This window comes from Pleurodeles waltl, chromosome 1_2, assembly GCF_031143425.1.
Source record: "Pleurodeles waltl isolate 20211129_DDA chromosome 1_2, aPleWal1.hap1.20221129, whole genome shotgun sequence".
Taxonomy (NCBI): Eukaryota; Metazoa; Chordata; class Amphibia; order Caudata; family Salamandridae; genus Pleurodeles; species Pleurodeles waltl.
The window spans coordinates 705,252,274-705,267,091 of record NC_090437.1 but is presented as its reverse complement, the minus strand read 5'-3'; the positions used below and the strand labels follow the sequence as shown (position 1 = coordinate 705,267,091).

Sequence of the window (14,818 nt, the reverse complement as noted above, 5' to 3'; positions counted from 1 at the left end):
TGAAAAAGATGATGCAAGATGCAATAGTCTTTGATGCCTATGTCGTTAAGAATGGACAATTCTAAACTCCCATCAAAACGCCTTCCCTCACAGACCAAGCTTTTGTCAGCAAGAGAAAAAATACGACAAGGAGGATTCCTACTGTTTGAGTTTTTTATTATTAGCACGTCACAATAAGAGGGTACTTGGAGTAGTCCTTTTCTTATCCTTTCTTTTACAGATGTATTCACGAATGTATACTTCAAGAGAACATAGCTCTTCTGTCCCTTTTTTTTACAGCAATCCGTCATTTCAAAGTGGAAACAAAATTGCCTTATTTTGAAGCGGACATTATGATAACATGAGTTTGATACTTGCATCTAGAATCATTGATATCCACGGTACCTCTTTTCAATAGCATCCAGCTGGACCTGTAGAGCAGACTTGTGCTGCTCGACCACGTCTTTGAGGGGAACCGTGGAGTGCTCGGCATGCTCGCCCTCTGTGCAGTCCTGGCACATCGCTGTTTCACAGGCCTGGCAGTAAAATTCCATTACCTGAAGCAAAAGACAGAGCACAATTTGGTTAGTCACTGATGTCCTCAGCCCACCACAAATATTGTGCTGCAAACCCATCAGAGAAGATCAGAGTTACCATCACTGAGTACGCAGAACATCAAGCCTATGATAAGCACACAACCTCACATGACCCTTATGACATCACCCACATTTAGTGCCAGGCAAGGGGCCAGAAGAGGTTTGGCCTCTGCTACTTTGGCAGAGAGCTGTCTCCCCTATTTTAAGGTCCCTGCCTGCCCGCTGGTTGATTTCTAAAGCTTTTACTGCAAACCGCCAGTGCAGAAACTGCAGTAAATGCTACGTGGAGTTTGTTTCTGAAAAACAAAAAGCAATGACCTTGACACGCACACACATTTTCCCCCCTGCTCTTGGGGGCCACTGAATGTTTTCCCTGCTACCAACACCCTTCCATGGCACTCCAGGGCAGGAACATCAATGGACAGTTGCCCCACCCTAAACATGGCAGGCAATCATCACTATAGCTTGGGGAACCAGTAACAGACAGGCTGCCAGATTAAGGGCTTCCACTGGAGGAGTCGGCTCAGACTCTGATGTAAAACCAGCTATCTCCACACACAAATGAGGTGGAGGAACCCTGAATTTGTCAGAGTGTTGTCCTGCCTGAGTTAGAGATGGGAAAACCACAGAATGTCCATCTGCGGAAACTCAGGCATCTTTGCTGGCAGAAACCCTTGACCTGGCAATGATTTCTTCCCTGGACTGTCGGGTCATAATGGTGGTAGCCCCGATCACCACTTTTTTTTCACGTGGGACAGCCACATGTTACATGTATACCTGAGACTCCTAATATACATCTACCAGATGAAGGTCCTAGTATGGAAAATGTTCAGATGTTGCTGATGCACATGGGAATGACTCCCCATGTGTCAGGGCATTTGTCTTTTGCTTTGACATGGCTGCTGGCATGGCATATTATCCTACTGAAAGTGGAATAGCTGCAACAATCATGCATGTGAGTATCTCTAAATATGATAGTTGGTCCTTAGCCAGGGGGTGTTGGACAGGGCCTCCTGAGATCTGGCAGTCCAACTGCTGAAGTCCCTAAAGTCCTCATCTTGAAGGTTTCAAACTTATTAGCTATGCACAAGACTGTAAGTGGTTACTACTGTCCAAGTGATGTTCTTCATGATCCATGGGTTTAAAGCTGGTTTTATAATGATTACAAAAATATTATATATTTTTATGAACAGTTTTTACCATATGATGTCACTAAAAACTTGACAAGGTAATTTGTTCCATTAGTTTACTTTTGATTTGTTCCCCATCATCTAAAGGAAAATTATCTGTGTTTTAATTTCAACTACGTTAATAAACAGAATGTTTAACTAACATCGCTGTGCTTATTTGTTTGGTTTTTCTCTCTTCTTTATTCCATCACATAAACATGCACTAATTAATCAAAACTAAATAAACTATGGATTCCTTGGTTATACATTGTTAAATAATTAATGTACGCCTTTAAACACTATTTAAATATCGTGCAACACTACAAAGCTCTGCTCATCACTGTCAGTTAACCAAAGAGCGACCGTATCACACTACGTCTTGGATATGCTGAACAAAACCAGGCAGCAGAACACCAGTACGTCTGAATAACATACTTTCCTGGTCATATGCAGCGTTGTACAGTGATATATGACATGTGTCACATTGTTATTTTTGCATTATAAGCCTCCAAAATCTTAAAATCTCTTCGTAAGAATCAAACATGGAATACAAAATTATAGCTGTTCCACAAAACATATAATCCGAACAATGACATTTCTAAAGAAAGCATTGTTTCTTGTACATGCTGTGGGTGCAGTCTGTCCTCACTTTGTAGGGTACCATAAATGATTGAAGTAGGATTATGTACACTCTCTGCGTGCCAAATCCCCTAAGAGAGTTGGGTATGGCTGCCAGTATCATTAGCACATTTGTTCACAAAGTGGTTTTATATCAAGTACCAGCCCCTGATTGGATGATAACAGCAAACAGTGTAGCTCTTGAGGCAGCATCCTATTTGCTATTCTCTTAGACTGACCGAGCAGCAGCCATATCAGGCAACCAAACACAAATCTGTCAAGCTTCTAATTTGAGCTTCACCTCTTTCACAACCTGCACCTGTAAATACGGTACAAGATACTGTGACTCTGTGTAATCTGCACCTCCAGCACTTCTATGTAAATGTATGATTGCCGGCCTGTAATGTATGTATACAACAAGCATTTGCAAGGCAATGGATCTCATGTTTGCTCGAGTTAGAGCTATTAGCGTTGTAAATTTCTAACTGGACTTTTCTTGCCACATACATTGAAAATGAATGGAAAAATGAAAAGTACAACAGTTGACATAAGCAAGCTGATTTTAAGCGCCACTGCCGCCATAAGCGTGTTCGCAAAGGAGACACACAAAAGGAAAATGAAGTTGACTCGCAATCAAACATATCGGCAAATGTGCAATTATCCATGTAACAGGGTCGGTCCACAAGACGGTAACAAAACCGCTCCAAGGAAGGACAAACATAAAGCATTTACCGATGATAACAAAGGATTTTTTAAAGGCAAGCCAACAAACAAGTGGAAGTAATGGGCATGAGGAAAGCGTGGTTAAAAGCCTACATAGATACCAAGATGTCAGAAAAGCAGCGCTTGAGCGCTGCTATGCTCAACCTAAAAACATATATAAAGAGAGGCAAGCGTTTATGTTTCTCCCTGTTGTCTCTGGGTCTTTACCACAGGGTATTCTTGTCTTCAAAGAAACAAATTATCTATGTGCGTTGAAAAGTAGCAGAATAACTGCATGATCAAGGGACAGTTCATCTTGCTAAAAAGCGAACAGAATACCTGCAGAACAGCCTTTTGGTGGGGCTTTTGAGACGTCTAAAATGACCCCTTCTTGCAACAGGCAGCATATAAAGCACAAATTGTATTTAGTTTTAAAGACATATATTTTCTGTATCCTCAGCCTGATCTATGATGTGCTGGGCACAGAAGGGCATGAACATGCACACTTAATATGCTGTCAATGATGGAGCGATGCACCGTGTTACACCCACTTCACATTATGTAAACCTGTGGCTGGTAATGGCTGTAAAGTCTTTCTTTATTAGCTTTCACTGTGCCATTGTGGGGAGCCTATAATGGCGGTGACACTAGCCCTCTCTTGGTCAAGGAAACCACAGTTCAACCAAGGATGTTTTGTTACAGTTCTAGGCAGCAGGGTTTGGGACCAATTTGAAGCATACACAGCACCATACATATCTCAGAGAGGAACGTCAAGTGAAGCCTCTAAAGGGTACTGCAATCCAGGGACATCTTATGGGTTCAACCTACGCCACTTCATTTTTCAAGCAAAGGGGAGGTTTGGCAAGTTCTGCTTGGGGTCCAGATACAGATGCTCCAATTTTTTACAACAGAACATAAGATTCTTACTCCTGTGACCCCAGGGACGTTTATGTATAGTTTCATGGTCCTGGTATTTAGTTTTGTCCAGTAACTTTGGTTTGCACTATGTAACTTTTCTAAAGGCCTGTGCTACAGCGGTGTTATAGTTGAATATCCACTATTGATACACACTTACATCTGTTGTTTTTCACTGACTTATGAGTTCTGATAGGAAATCTTACTGAGGCCCAGACAAGGTAAAGTGTGAGGATACCTTAGGCAGGACATGAATGCCCCAATATTCGATGCCTTTAAAACACAACTGGATTTCAGAAACGAAATTAAATAAGAAATCTAGAAGTATGTTCACTGATCCCAACGAACGTATTTTGGGAAACACTAGATGTAGATGCTTTTTGCACTAGTATACCTTATTTCAGAAGAGTCCTTTCATACCTCACGTGTTCTCAGAAAGTTTATTCTCCACTGTGCGAAATAGCACTCACCAAACATAAAAGAATCTTGCAGAGTGAGTTATGCTTTCAAATAAAGGAAAATGCAATGAGTGCTATGTGAGGCCAGAGTATAGGGAATCTATATATTGCACAAATTGATTAAACAGTAATCTGCATTTAAAGCGATAATTTTAAGACCATAACAAGGAAAGGATATATCAAAAGCATACTTTTGATGTGAATCAGATCTGAAAAGGTCACACAATACCTACGTTTCTTAACTTTAACAACACTAACTAAAACATTGTATGCATTCTGTGCAAAAAAGATTTAGGCAAAAAAACTCCTTTATTGCATGCGTAGCAGTCAGCATTAGAAGAACATTCTTCTGATTTATGCCACATGTCCAGACAGATTATTCTCAATTGTGCTGAAATAGCACTCACCAAATAATAACTTCCTCTTGAATAGATCATTCTTCTTTCAACTAAATGGAATAGTAACAGGTGCAATGTTCTCTCCGAGTATATCAGCCCTGCATATGGCATGGTTTAATGAAGCAGTAATCTATGGTTATAGAAATACCTTAAAAACCATGATAAATAGATGGAAATGATATATACTGCATACTTTTGTAGAAAAGGGTACATTTTCTTAACATCAACAACATAAAATAAAAATTATATGTCAAACTGTACAAAAAAGAATTGAACAAAAAAGTTCTATTGCTTAGTACTAGTCTACATCATAAAAGTCTGAACCTCCACTTTTGAAATTCTTAAGGATTATTTACTATACAAATGAAAGCACTAGAACTCTGCACGGGATGTCGAAGAGAGATGAGGAGGGACAGAGAGATGCTTGCTGTGGGACGGATTGGTTGGGTAACAAAATTAGATCAGTAACATTGTTCAACTTTTAGTAGGATTGGTACAATACTTTATAGGGAAACTTAGGTGTTCTCTCTCAAGAAAGTGTTAGGAAACTTTGCAGCAAGTAAAACACGTGTACGATCAAGAGGGCAGTAACATATGAATATCTATATGAGAAATAAAGTGTTCTCTACAAGGGGAGAAGAACAAAACACAGTTGCTTGTAGCAGGCTTATGTAACTTGCAACATTTTCACATCTGCACCTCCGAGAGGCCTGGTCTGTATCCCCAGAATATAGCATCTGGGTACCGCCTGACTGGACCATTTTGAAATTTGCAAATGTCATGCAAACCAAGCAGAGCATTACATGCAGTGAGCACACCTGAAGAATACAGGATTGCACAGGCATTTTGCAGATTAGGCTCAAAATCTAGCAAGAATGGCTGTGGGTTCACTTAATAGTTTCTCATTTCACTCCAGTAAACATATACAAAGAACTATTGTGAAAACAATCAGTGACTCACACAAACTATCACTGCTCCTATACATGACATAGTCTATATAGGACTTACAACAATGTTTACAAATAGAGGGCATGAATCTTCTAAACAGCGACCTTTGGTCAATAAAATAAACAAAATCAGACTTTAGGTTTGCGGCCGTGTCCCTTGCTTCCAAGTTCAACTTCCTGTCAGTTCAAATGTTACAGCTACTCAGCAGGACAAATCCCACCTCCCTTACAACAATACCTTCCTCTCATTAAAACAAAATGTGAAGATACACTCGGGTCATTTGCAAAGCATCTTCATCTCACTTAGTTACGGACACCTTTAAGGAAGGACAGATTATGTGAATTCTAAAGAGACTATTGACAGATATGTTAGATATTACTAACAATCCTGTGTTGAACGAAACAAACCTACAATCTTAGAACGAACAGATATTTGTTGACTGTAAATCTTCCATAAAGGGCACCAAACAGTAGCTCAGCCTCAGCTAAAACTTAGACCATATGCTAGCCCTGGTATTTGCTCATCATTACACTACTATAAGAAAACTTGTAACTTACCTGTAACTGTGGTATTGGTATCTTTCAAAGATTCACATGCTTGAATCATCCCTTTTGTTATAGTGGAAGTCCCACGGTATCTTTAATAAAGCAGTAGGTGATCTACCATAGCCCCTAATGCAATGAACAGTCACTGCCATAGCCTATCTATGTCCTTTTCTAAAAGAAAGAACCAAACTTAAACTATAACCATTCAGGCGATGGCACCCTCAAGAATACTCCCAGCAGAGGCTGAGTCACTCAGATTTTGTAGTACGAGTGTGAAATAATTATTTGTATGCCTGAGGGGAGCCTCTAAAGAGAGGAATGTCGGTCGCATGTGAATCTATAAAAGATACCAATACTGTGGAACCACCGTTACAGGTAAGTAACTAATTTTCTTCTCCACTATCTGATCTTTCATAGATTCACATGCTTGAATCAGAATAACAAGCTATATTCAAAATTATCATACTACTACTACTACTAATAATAATAACAATAATAATAATGATAATAACAATAATATTAATAATTATGTCATTGTAGCATAGATTTAGCGGATGGTGGGAAAAAAATCAAAGAGGCTCACCTTAATGAAAGAGATGTCTTACACTGCCTGTCCAACTGCCACATCAGTCTTATGCTTTCATCCAGACAATAATGCTTCATAAATGTGTGTCTGCTGGACCACATTGCTGCACGGCATATATTTTGGATAGGTACTCCAGCAAAAAGAGCGGTAGTTGTGGAAACGGCCCTGGTGGACTGGGCTTTAACTTTGTCTTGTAGCGGCTGTCCAGCTTGCGAATGACAAAATTATATAGTTAGTCCAATCCATCTGGCGATTGTCTGTTTTGATACTGGAAAACCTTTTCTGACACCCCCATATGCTACAAACAGCTGGTCTGCTTTGCATATCTGTTGTCTTCTATGTAGACATCTCTTTACATCCAGAGACTATAGTGATTTTTCTGTGGTTGTTTGGGGATTCGAAAAGAATGTTTGCAGGACTACTGGCTCGTTAAGATGGAAGTCTGATGGAAGCTTTGGGATAAACTTAGGATTTGTTCACAGTATAACGTTGTTCAATGTGAATTGAAGAAAAAGGTCTTTGATGGTAAAGGCATGAATTTCTCTTACTCTTTTGTCAGATGTGAGGGCCAGGTAAGAGTGATGTCTTCCAACTAAGGTACTTTAAGTCTGATTTGTGAATGGGCTCAATTGGTGATTTCATGCACTGTACTAATGCTACATTAAGATACCACAATGGAGGAGGCTTTCGTACAGGAGGGAAAACTCTAAAGAGGCCATTGAGTAATTGTTTCACCATTCAATTAGACCACAAAGAAGGAGCATTGTGAGAACATCTGAATCTGAAAATTGCTGCCAGGTGTACTCTTATGGATGAATGAGATAATCCAGATTTAGCAGGATGGAGCAGATATGGGAGTATGTGTTCCAGTGGCGATGTGAGAGGGTGAATCTTTGAATTTACACACAATAGGCAGAAGCATTTCCACTGAAATGTACATGTTTTGTTGGTTGTATCCACCTTCGCTTTGGCAAGTATTTCTCTGCATTCTGACGGAATGTCTAATTTGGAGACTTCATTGAATTCAGGAGCCAGCCTGATAAGTGTAGAGATGTCGGGTCCGGATGTCTGACCTGGCCCTGGTTCATAGTCAGTAAAGCTGGTGTCTGTTTGAGTTGGACATGTGGTTGTTCTGAAAGTAGTAGGAGTTCCGTGAACCAGAATTGTCTGGGCAATCTGGGGGCAATAAGGAGGACGCAGCACTCTTCTGTCTTCATTTTGTTGAGGACCCTTTGGATCAACGGGATTGGGGGGAAAGCGTAAGCATATATTCATGACCATCTCATCGAAAACATATTCCCCACAATCCTTCTTGGGGATGCCAGCTTGCATAGAATAGGCATTTCTTGTTCTCCTTTGTGGCAAAAAGATCTAAGTTCAGCCTGCTCCATCTTTGGAAGAGCACATTGAGAACTTGTTGGTCTAGTTCCCACTCGTGATACGGAAAGCTTGTTCTGCTTAGCGAGTCTGCTTGGAGGCTGGACACTCCCGGAACATATTCTGCTTTGAGAGAAATTTGATTTTGTACAGCCCAATTCCAAATGTGCTGTGTCTGATGAGATAGCGCTAGTGATTTTGTTCCTCCCCGTTTGTTGAGATGGAACATACTGGTGGTATTGTCTGTTCGTATAAGGAATGCTGATTGCTGTATCTTGGGTAAAAAAAAAATGTGAGTGCTAGTTCAATAGCTCCTAGTTGTAGTTGATTATTGTGAAGCTTCATTTCTGTTGGATTCCACTTGCCACTGATTTGCAAATCTGGGAGTGAGGTGGGCACCCCAAAAATCCGGAGAAGTGTCTGTCGTTATGATGAAGTTGGGAATTTGTTGCAGATTCAAGAGTCCCTTGGATAGATTTGATTGTATTGTCCACCAAAACATGTCTGCTTTCATTTCTGTTGTTATCTGAATGCGATCCTTGAAGGAACCATGCGCTTGAAGCCACTGTTTGTCTAGTTCCTCCTGAAGCGGATGCATCTGTAAGCGGCAATTTTGGACAAGAGGAATGCAAGAGGAAATCATTCTAATGAATGACCTGTAGGTCCATACTGAAATGTACTTGTAAGCTAGCTGACGAATCTTTAGTTGTCTGTCCTGGGAGTGAAATGCTTTGTTTTGTTTCATATCCAGAACCACCCCTAAGAACGTCAATGTTGCTGTGGGGTGGAAATCTGATTTCTGATAGTTGATCATGAGGCCTAGGTTTTCGAATAGCGAGAGGCAGATGTGTCCATTGTTGCTTGTTGTTGGTGTTGAAGCCTTTATAAGCCAATTGTCCAAGTATGGGAATACTTGGATTCCCTGTTGTCTGAGATGAGCCGCCACTGGGGGCAGCATCTTGGTAAATGTTCTGGGGGCTGACTTTAGTCCAAATGAGAGGGTCTTGAATTGTAGATGGGTACCGGCTATCTGAAAGCGGAGATATTGGCAATGGTTTGGATGTATTGGGATATGGAAATATGCATCTTGGAGGTCCAGCGATGTCATATGATCTCCAGCATTTAAGACGTGCAATATATCCTGAAGTGTTACCATTCAAATGGTTGTTTCTTTTGAAACTTGTTTAATGTTCGCAAATCTAGAATAGGACGCCAATGCCCTGATGGTTTCCTTATTAGAAAGAAATGGAAGTAAAACCCCAGCCCCTTCTGAAATTGTGAAAGGACTTCTATTTCTCCTTTTTTTGCATGCTGGATTTCTCCTTGAGGAGTTGTGTTAATCGTGGGGTGGGGGGAATCCTGATGGAGGGATATGTGGAGGTTTCTGGAGGAATTCCAGGGTGTGTTTCCTGGGTATCATATCTGGAACCCACTTGTACGATGGTGTTTTGGACCACTGATGGAAATGGTTTGGAATTCGGCCTCCAATTCTTGTTGTTGGAGAGGGGAGGGTAGTCAGTAACATTGCTAGGTCATTGTTTCCTGCTTGTATCTCTGCCACGGACAGAACGTTTTCCTCTTGTGCGATGTTTATATGCTGCTGCTGGTGGCAGTCCATAGTGTTGTTGTTGTGCATATTGAGGGCGATAAGATGTCTGGCCCATTGAAATTGCTGTCTGTAGGGTTGATAGCCACCTTGTAAGGAGTAAGATCCTTTTGCTCAAGCTCCCCGAAAGGGCTGCTTCCTGTACTGTAATGTTCCAAGAGATTTCGCTGTATCCATGTCCTCCTTGATGGACGGTAAGGCGTCATCCACATGTTTGCCAAAGTGCGACTCACGATTGAATGACATGTCCAGTATTTTACTTTGTATCTCTGGCCGGAACAAGGTGGACTTTAACCAACCATGTCTGCAGAGAGCTGCCACACCTGTCAGTTGTCTAAATCTTGTTGTTGAGACATCAATAGCAAAACTGATTATTTCTGCTGAGATTCGTTTCCCCTCATGGAGGATCTTTCTAGTTTCCAGGTTGGTATCTTCTGGGAGCAGGTCTATACATGTGGACATATCAGGCCACATCTAGTGGTTGTAGCTGCCCAATATTGCTAGAGAATTTGCTGCTTTTACTGTTGTGGCTGCCATGGTGGATTTTTTTCCCAATATTGTCTAGCCAACATCCATTCCTATCGGGAGGAGAACAAATTGGTGTCTAGGGGTTCTTTGAGTGATGTTGTGCCGCTTGTGACACTACGGACTCTTGTTTGTGGTGTCAGATCAAACAAGTTGTGAAACCTTCAGGAGCTTTATATTTTTTCTCCAAGTGTGGTATCTGTGTGGATAATGTAGTGAGGTTTTTAATGGCTTTAAGTCCCTCCTGCCACAAAAAATCTATGATCAGGATAGCCCTCACTGACCTTTTAGCTGGCTCTTTAAAATCATAAAGAAAACAGTCTGTTTCTTTAGTAAGCAGTGAGAGTTAAAAACGCTTGGCTGCTCTTTCCATCATATTGTGGAATCTGCCTATGTTCTCAGGCGGTGAATCTACTGGCACCGCTATAGGTGAAGATGGAGTGGGAATTAGGTAATCATCCCATTCATTTGGGTGTAAAGTAGTAAGTATCCCATATTTCTCTCTCCTCTCTTTATTCATCTGTAGACTGAGGATCTTCTTGTGGAGGTTAAGCTAAGGGAGGTGTTACTTCCGGTACAGGGGCGGCAGGCATGTCCATAACTCTTGACGGTACTGATGCAGAAGTTTGTAGTATTCACACTGGTCTAGGTGTTTGTGTCATTGGTGTTGCATGAACTGAGGGTAGAAAACTTCAATAATAATCATGGAGCATATTTTGCAGGTCTGTTACAAGTGACATTTACATTGGAATTGAGGGATCTTGTTGAGGATATTGTGGATGATACGGCTCAGAGTAAAGTGGATAAGTGTGGCACAATGGTCAGAGCAGCAGACCCTGATGCAGAAATCTGGCCCGGGACCAGGGTTCAATTCTGCCCTCGGTGGGTCTTGGTCTCAATTGGTGCCTCATCTAATTAATGGGTCCCACTCTGTAACTCTGGGCAATAGCTTGCTTAATCATCACAATGTCCCTGACAGTGCTTGGATGCCTGGCTTCACCCTGGGGGTTGTCCAGGATTAGGTGCCTCACAGGGTAAAGCCAGGAGGGGTTCCACAGTGGTATGTGTACAGTGCCTTGAGACCCTAACGGGTGAGTAGTGTGCTATACAAGTGCAAAGTTTTGTTTAGTGCTCCCTCACAGATTAGTATTCATCCTGATACTGTGCCTCATTGTCATCATCATTCAAGTCTTGGCACTTTACATGCAGTTGGGATGGACTTCTAGCTACTCCAAAAGGACCTCTGTCCTCAGAGTCATCATCATCATGCTCATCCAAGAGATGTGCTGGTGGATATGGTAATACCATCTTGGAGAGGTATGTATAGGCAATTGTTGATGCAGATGACTTTTCCTTTAGTGGAATTAAATTCAGTTAAGGAAATCTGATGTTTGCTGAGTTTTTCTGTTCATCTCCAGGTGTTTTCTTTGCCGGCGGTAAAGACGATGTCAACGGCATTGTCGACTGTAGGGTCATCTACGATATCATTAGAGGTGTCATCTCTGTGGTTTCTGCCAGTGTCATTGTTGATTATTGCCAACAGATCCGGCATAGACGGGATCACCATCGACAAGTCCATCGGCGACGGTACTGTTATTGTTGGCAGTACCTGAAAGTACGTGGACGAGATTTGCTTCGTCGACGGAGATTTTTGTTGTCGACGGAGAGTCCGGATGGCCGTCAATCGTGTCTTTTTAAGATCTTTGCAGAGATGATCGTCGTTGATGATAGTGGCGATGAAGAGATTATCATGAGAGACACTGCTGTGGTAAAGGTCAACGTGGCTGTTGTCGTTACTGTGAACGCATCTTTGCAGAGTGTGTTGCTGACTGTGCATTCGTCAATGAGGATTTCTTTATCGATTCTAATAGATGTTTCCTCATCTTTGTCATCGACTGTAGGGATTGTAAAGCACTTTTTGGAAGTGCTTTCGTGCTTTCTTCAGAGAAGGAGTAGTAGGCTCAGAATGAACCCTTCTGAAAAAATTGAATGTTTTTTTAGAGGATGAAGGAAGGTGCGCTTGCTTCTTTATGTGCCCAGCAGAGGTGTGCTTAGATTTTTTAAACAACCTTTGCAGGTGGTTCTGCGGAGGTCGTTTCTTTGGATGTAGGCCTCTTATGGGGCTGAGAGGTCTGTATAGAAGCATCACTGTCCTCAGAAGAGGGGCACTCTCTAGATTTTTGTTTTTGCAGACACAGTAAAAGTCTGCCTTCTCTGTGCTTTAGATTTTTATGAGAAAAGATGCAACAGATCTTACAGTCTCTCACCTTGTGTTCTGGATGGAGGCAATTTATACACTGCTTGTGTGGGTCATCAGAATGAAGCCTTTTCTTCCCACAGGTGTTGCAGGTTCTGAAATATCCTTTCTTGAGGAATTGGGACATATTGTCCAGTCAAAATCTGTAGGAAGAGCAAACTGGTAACTAATCTGGTGACAGATTACTGAGAAAAAGTAGAGATTTGAGCAGAGCTCAAGGGTGCTGTCGCCTGACTAGTTATAGTTATGTTTGGTTCAGTAGGTGAACTACCATAGGCCCTAATGACAGTGACTGTTCATTGCCATTAGGGCCTATGGTAGTTCACCTACTGCTTTATTAAAGATACTGTGGGACTCCCACTACGACGACGGGGATGATTCAAGCATGTGAATCTATGAAAGATCCAATACTGGAGAACAGGTAGAAATTTCAGTACCTGATGGGTGAACTTTCTAGCTGCCTTCAAGGATTGTTTTCAGATAATAGAAATGGAGCCACCAGTGTGAACTGGGATAAGAACTTTTGAGGTGGGAATAGATGTGGTTAATGGCACTTACTGTAGAAGTTGGTCAACTTGGTGCCATGCAGACCTGAACTATGAGTGATCTCTTTTATTTATAGATCTTTGATACTGCAGATAAATTCAAAAGGAAATGTTGCAGTCTGTGAAGTTGCAACTAAGACATTATACATTTCATTTGGAGGACCATTTGACAAAATAGTGAATAATGAGAAGGGAACCAACAATATAAATTCAAAAAGCCATCAGTGCGTTTGGAAAGGTAAAATCATGGGAAGCACATGAAAATAAACCTTTGGATTAAGTACTGAAATATCCAGCATGAATGGATCATCTTATCAAATTACATCTGATTTATTTACCAAACAGCAGCCCTTAGCAAGCAAAAGAGATAGGAAGAAAGGGACAGACACAATAAAGCTGTGTTGCCACTGCACCAATCACTGGTCTCTGGATTCTGTCAAAAGAAGCCTAGGTGACTACAGGGCCAAATTTGGTGGCCCCTTTGCAGCTTATCTGCACAATCCTATCTGTCTCGGCCTTTTTCTTTCTTCATCACAGAGGTTTTTGTTTTGCAGACTTCTGTGCTCCAGTAGACCATAGGCATTCAAAAATATATTTAAGTGATCATGTAGTCAATGGTTACTTTCTGTTGGACCACCAAGACGTTTACTGATTCTCATTAGCTTATTTTGTTTCTAATTATAATTGTACTATATGGAAATTACAGAATGTAGTTCACATTTAAAAAGTTAAAGTATAGCAAAAACCATACTGGAAATATACCTTTGCCATCTAGCAATCACAATGCAATAACAAAGCACATGAGCTAAGATTTAAAATATTACTTGGCCTACAACCGTTGGCAAACAAACCACAGGGAACACACAAATAGACTTAAATGCCACATATATGCTCATTATGAAAATAAATAGGCTATACAAATATCAGGCACAAATTACCGCAACTATATAACAGTGACAGTAGTAATAGCCAGTTACTACAGTTTTTCCACATGTTAGCAGTATATGTTACATGAGTTACTTCTTCCCTACATTATAGTACAATTTTTTATTAGCATTGAAAAGTGCCTTATGGGCCCTCTTGGGATTCTAATTTGTGACCTGCGCGTTACATACTGACACCAGAACGAGTGCTAAACTCACTATACTTTTCTACTAGACAAAATCCTTTTAAATACGTTTTTTCTTAGCTTTCAAGTCCAACATCTAAATTAGCAAGCATTCAAGGTTAAAGTTATTACTGGATTTCTAAACTTTAAGTATGTGTTTTCCGGAGTTTACAGCTAGACAACATTTGTTCTTAGCCTTCCATTAGATACTTGTAGAACTCCAATTGACTTTAAACAAGCAATAAGAGGCATATTTTAACAATGGATATGTGTTATATAGTGCAACCTAATACTATTCAAGGATATCCTAATGTATGTCTACATCAGTAACAGATGCAGTACATTTTTTTCCACTCATATTTCCATATCAAATAAGACATACTTTTGGGAAAGCATTTGTTAATCTTTTTGATCTACATTGAAATCAGCCATTGTGAAACATTCTGGGTCCAGAGGTCTTGAGCTACTACAGACCAAATGCAAATG

The 14,818-nt window shown here is 40.8% G+C and overlaps 1 protein-coding gene across 3 annotated transcripts in view; it reads right to left on the bottom strand.

Annotated features, from left to right (window-relative positions):
* TRIM2 (tripartite motif containing 2) overlaps nucleotides 1–14,818 on the bottom strand; it is a 299,587-nt gene that overhangs the window by 87,103 nt on the left and 197,666 nt on the right. For all 3 annotated transcript variants that reach the window (XM_069242786.1, XM_069242794.1, XM_069242776.1), the window contains exon 4: nucleotides 385–536. In XM_069242786.1, the coding sequence (XP_069098887.1) occupies nucleotides 385–536 (152 nt within the window). The remainder of the gene's footprint in view (nucleotides 1–384; nucleotides 537–14,818) is intronic.